A 4,672-nucleotide genomic window follows, 5' to 3' on the forward strand; every position below is an offset into this window, starting at 1 on the left:
ACGGTACAAAAGGTGTCGTTGGGGCAGTAACTTTTCAAAAGGTAAACTTTTATACTTTTTAGCTGCAAACTAGTACCTTTGGGGTACCTTTAAGATACTATGAGGAACACATTTATACTTTTAGGTATATGTACCGGTTTAGCCCTTTTGAAAAGGTACTGCTACAGTGACAGATTTGACACGAGCGTATCTAATAGCTCATAGTAATATTGAGTAAGATACCTATTCACAAATATTTTTGATCATATTTACCTATCGATTTCTTGCTGAAGCACACGTCAGTGTCATTGAGATTACAGTCTTTGAGTAAACTAATGTTTGAGGAAAGCATATTTATTTCAAACTGTGATCAAAACTGACTGGACTACCTGTGCATTAAACGATTTTATTGCACAATTAGAATCAAGAATTTCAATAGACCATGGACAGAAATAGATTGTAACACTTCACAATAAAGACACACTGTTTAACGTTAGGTAATGTAATAACAACATCTGTTATAGTTGTCATAAATCTTTGTTAATGTTTATGTTGGCTGAGGTTTTATTAATGCAATAGTAACAAACTTTTAAGGATACACTTTATTTTAAGGTGTCTTTGTTACAGTGTAACTATTCATTTAACTACTGAGTAATATTGATTCATTACATTGACATTAGATACAATTACATACATTTTTACTATATATGTTTAGGGTCTGAATGTGGGTAAGGTTTGAATTAGTTGCATGTAATTATACATAATTAACTGTTATTACTATAGTAAGTATATTTACAGTTTAATTACTTTAAGTTTTAAATTCGACATTAAACTTGTTTTCTAAAATTGTATATTTGCTGAAAACACACTTGATTGACATTTTAAGTTGCTGTTTGGTTCACGGCACCAAACTGTTGTGAAATTCTACGAAAAGCCCAAAGACCAGGGAGAACTTTCGGTTGTCTTCAAAACAGAATACTTTAATAAGAAAAACTCAGCATGGCTGTGGCGTCATCGAAAGAAAACTCTCAATTGTACAGCAAGCACTGGGTTTTTACACATTCTAAAACAAAGCATGCAAATGAAGTGTTGTTGTCGACAGGGTCATGTAAGTCTGAGAAAACCTGACCAGCTACTGACCACTTAAGTTAATCAACAAAAGGGGTTTCTTCTACCTGAAAGTATCACCCGAAGACAAAGGCAGAAAACAGTGTGCAAATGATGTTCTGGAGACAGAAGTCTGACCAGTTGACCGAAAAGAGAAAATAGCCGTGCTGTGAAACTGACAAGTTGCATTACTTTGGAGACAGTCAGGGCTCAGGAAACCAAGACATTTAAGGTCTGTCACACCAGTTATATATATATATAGATAATATACATTTATATTCCTACAAAGTCAATACTTCATCCTAAGATTTAAGAAAAACTACAAATGTGATAATGGACATAAAACAATATATACAGCATCTGTATCTAAAGCTATAATCCCTGCATATTATACCCCCACTACCAGCTGGTGTATATGTTCTCATCAAGGTTAACGTAAGCATGTACTTAAGACAACACATGAACATTATTTAGGACAGAGGATAAAAAATGATCTTCAGTTTTTTTTGGATGTGTGCGCATTTCAAAAAAGGAACTAAAGCAAATACGATTCATCATAAAAAACAATATTTTATTGGTTTTGGATATCATAGGCTCAAACTGAGCAAAAGTTGGACAAAACATGTTGTTTTACACACACACATACACATAGATGTACACAATTCAAAAGCAATTCCATCAGGAGGATCATATAAAAAAGAAACAAAGACCAGTGGTTGGGGTTCCCACGAAAACACTGATGTACTTCATGGTTTGTGAAAGATTTAGAGGGCGATGGATCACACTAAAGCGTTCTGTCCTTCACAGAGGGAGCGAGAAGCCTGCGATACACAGCACAGTCTAATATAGACATACATGGCTTTATTTTAATAATCACATATGGCAAAATAGGTGCAAAACAAATCAGACACATCCCAAAAAGCATTCAAAGTCACACTGTTACAGACTCATCAGGTCATGACATGATTTAGACTTGAGTTTAAAAGCTGCCTGCTTGTTCTTCTTAGCAACCATTCTGTTAATGAATCTCTTGGCCTTCTTTGGGAGACTTTCCCTGCGCTTTTGAAGAGATGAACGTCTGCTGAGAGTCTCCATGCTGTCTCTTCTCAGACGGAGCTGGCGGATGATGCCCTCAAACAGCGGCCAGACGTTGTGTTGCATTGCAGCGGACGTCTCGATGAACTTACAGTCAAAGACAGCCGCCGACGAACGACCCTCTGTGTAACAATAAACAAAAATACTCAGTGAAATAAGGCAAAACAAATAGTGCTTCATTAATCCTGTAAGGAGATTTGCAGATTAAGAAGATTAAGCAGCAGTTTGCTAGTGATAAAAGTAGCTTTAGGATAAGGAGAAGCATTGAATGAGAGTTTGAACTATCCAGCCACACTTACCACTAATGGACACTTCTCGACAGCGGACCAGGTCACATTTGTTGCCGACCAGGATGATGGGAGTGCGGTCAACCTCACGCTCACGCTGGAGCTGAACACGAAGGTCTGATGCGCGAAGGAAGCTTGAACGATCTGTTATGGCATAAACTATAATGAAAGCATCTCCCGTCTGCAAACAACGCTGCTGCGTCCAGCTGCCTTCATCCTGGCGGACAAAAGATGGGAGTCTTTTAGAATGTCCAGTCATTATGAAGAATATATATTTAAGATTTTGACAAACCAAAAGTGTTACCTGTGAATCCCATGTGTCAAGTAGGGTGACGCTGGCCCTCTCGCCATCTACTGTTATTGTCTGCTCAAATATTTCACCTGAGAACAATAAATAAACAGGGTCGGTTACAATGTAGGACATTAAAATGTGAACTAACTTAAGTATGTACATAAATTGTAGCCTACATATTTTATCAGTGCCTTCTGGTGAGGTATATAACTTTTCCTCTGTGCACTTTATATAAATATATTTTCAGTATGTTGCCTTGTCATTGCTCCATCCAATAATGACCTTGTTGCTATGGTTGCCTACTTAGGCGAATTTGATTTGAGAGCATCCTTGTATGACAATATGCCTACGGTTTCAGTATTAACTTTTTTCTTAATCACATTTTTCTTACATTCATTTTTAATCTCAGACTTTGCTTATGTTATGGTCTAAAATCATTTATACACTCAAAAATGAAGTTTAATCAGTGGTACCAATGGTTCCATGAAGAAAGGTTCTAAATCGGAATTGGTGGTTCAATTAAAGATATAGGATTTATGCAATCTTTCCATTGTACAATATGTTTTAAATGGAAAGTGGTCTGTTAAAATGTTATATAAGCTATAAGAAAATATATTTCTTCTAAGAGCTCTTTACTGAAAGATTATTTGGCAGACTAAAGATGGTTCTCCTGAAGCAGGACAGTAAAAGTACCGAATATTTTTCCTTTAGAGCCATAAACAAAGGTTTCTTCATGATGGAGTTTTTAAATTGCTAAAAAAAAAATCTTCAAACCAATAAAAATATTTTTATTTGTTCTTTAAAAGATTATCTGGGAACCATAAATGTTCCTCAAACGCTGAAAAAGAGTGAAAACCACATAGACCCTTGATTTTTGTATATACTTGCATGAAAGTTATGCTATACTCGATCTCAAGACAACTCCAATTAGTGAGTAAAATGTCAATGCTGGGTTTATGACTGCTTTATTTATATAACAGAGATATTAAATGGAAAAAATGGACAGGTAATTATTCACACTCTACGACATTGCTTTCAATAATATTTCCAGTTGGAGCATGAAGCAAAAGTGCAGATAATTGTCAACATACCTCCATATAACTCGCACTCGCTGCCCATGCTGTCCGATGCTCCGGCGAATATACTAGCGAGAGCGGACTTCCCGACGCCGTTGTCCCCGAGCAGAACTACAGTAAAGGGTCCACCTGAAGCCGGGGTCGCAGACTCGGTGGAGAGAGCGGAGTCTGAGGACGCGGAGGAGCAGGAACTGGACCGGGACATCCTGATGTCGGGGCGCGCGAATGCATCGTTGAGTAGCTGCCCTCCATCCGTTCCGCAAATGCTCCACCGGTGCAGGTGATGCTGTACGCGGATACTGTGGCGTCGCACGCTCGCCAGCAGGGTCATGACTGCGGTTCGGCGACTAACACCAGGTTACACGGCGGTTGTCTTTGAGTGCGCCTGGGGCGAAGAATTAGCGGATTAAATCGGACTTTGTAAAATTGTGCTCAAAAACAGATCCAGTCCCATCCAGCAGAAACCTGCTCAGCGAGATTTAATTGCTCTTGGCTTCAATGAGTTCAATTAAGCGCATGCAACTCTTGAGGACTGCTGCTGTCCGCCCTGGTAATCCTGTTCGTCTATATTTTGCGCAGTAATGTGCTTTGAGCTTTCGGCGCCGTTCAGGGGTATATTAAGGTCTGGGAGAAGCGAGGATTCCCTTGACGTCACTTCTGCCTCCCAATGAGCGGCAGCGGGACTCTCCTTCATACCGCCCGATGGGTGTGAAAAACAGAATTTCATTTGTGCGCAACGAGACGTGATTGAAACTGGGGTCCACGGGTCCCCAGGATATTGAATCAAATTGAAATTGAATAAAATTTGCAAACTCGAAATGGAAATTTGGAAAGAT

General features: G+C 38.8%; 1 protein-coding gene across 1 annotated transcript; it reads right to left on the reverse strand.

Annotated features, from left to right (window-relative positions):
* Positions 1-1,636: 1,636 nt before the first annotated feature.
* On the reverse strand, positions 1,637-4,424 carry gem (GTP binding protein overexpressed in skeletal muscle). The gene is made up of 4 exons (XM_056475636.1): positions 3,852-4,424; positions 2,773-2,849; positions 2,481-2,685; positions 1,637-2,303 (listed from the first exon to the last, which is right to left on the reverse strand). The coding sequence occupies exons 1-4, from the start codon at positions 4,165-4,167 to the stop codon at positions 2,026-2,028; spliced, it is 876 nt and encodes a 291-aa protein (XP_056331611.1). The 5' UTR covers positions 4,168-4,424; the 3' UTR covers positions 1,637-2,025.
* Between the last annotated feature and the right edge of the window lie 248 nt (positions 4,425-4,672).

Source organism: Danio aesculapii, chromosome 16 (assembly GCF_903798145.1).
Source record: "Danio aesculapii chromosome 16, fDanAes4.1, whole genome shotgun sequence".
Taxonomy (NCBI): domain Eukaryota; kingdom Metazoa; phylum Chordata; class Actinopteri; order Cypriniformes; family Danionidae; genus Danio; species Danio aesculapii.

Excerpts from the sequence above, each read along its gene's own strand:
- gem (XM_056475636.1), bottom strand. The coding sequence starts at position 4,167 with ATGACCCTGCTGGCGAGCGTGCGACGCCACAGTATCCGCGTACAGCAT. Across the intron at positions 2,850-3,851 it reads CGAGTGCGAGTTATATGGAG|GTGAAATATTTGAGCAGACA; the intron begins GTATGTTGACAA and ends TATTGTTCTCAG. Across the intron at positions 2,686-2,772 it reads TTGACACATGGGATTCACAG|GATGAAGGCAGCTGGACGCA; the intron begins GTAACACTTTTG and ends TTTGTCCGCCAG.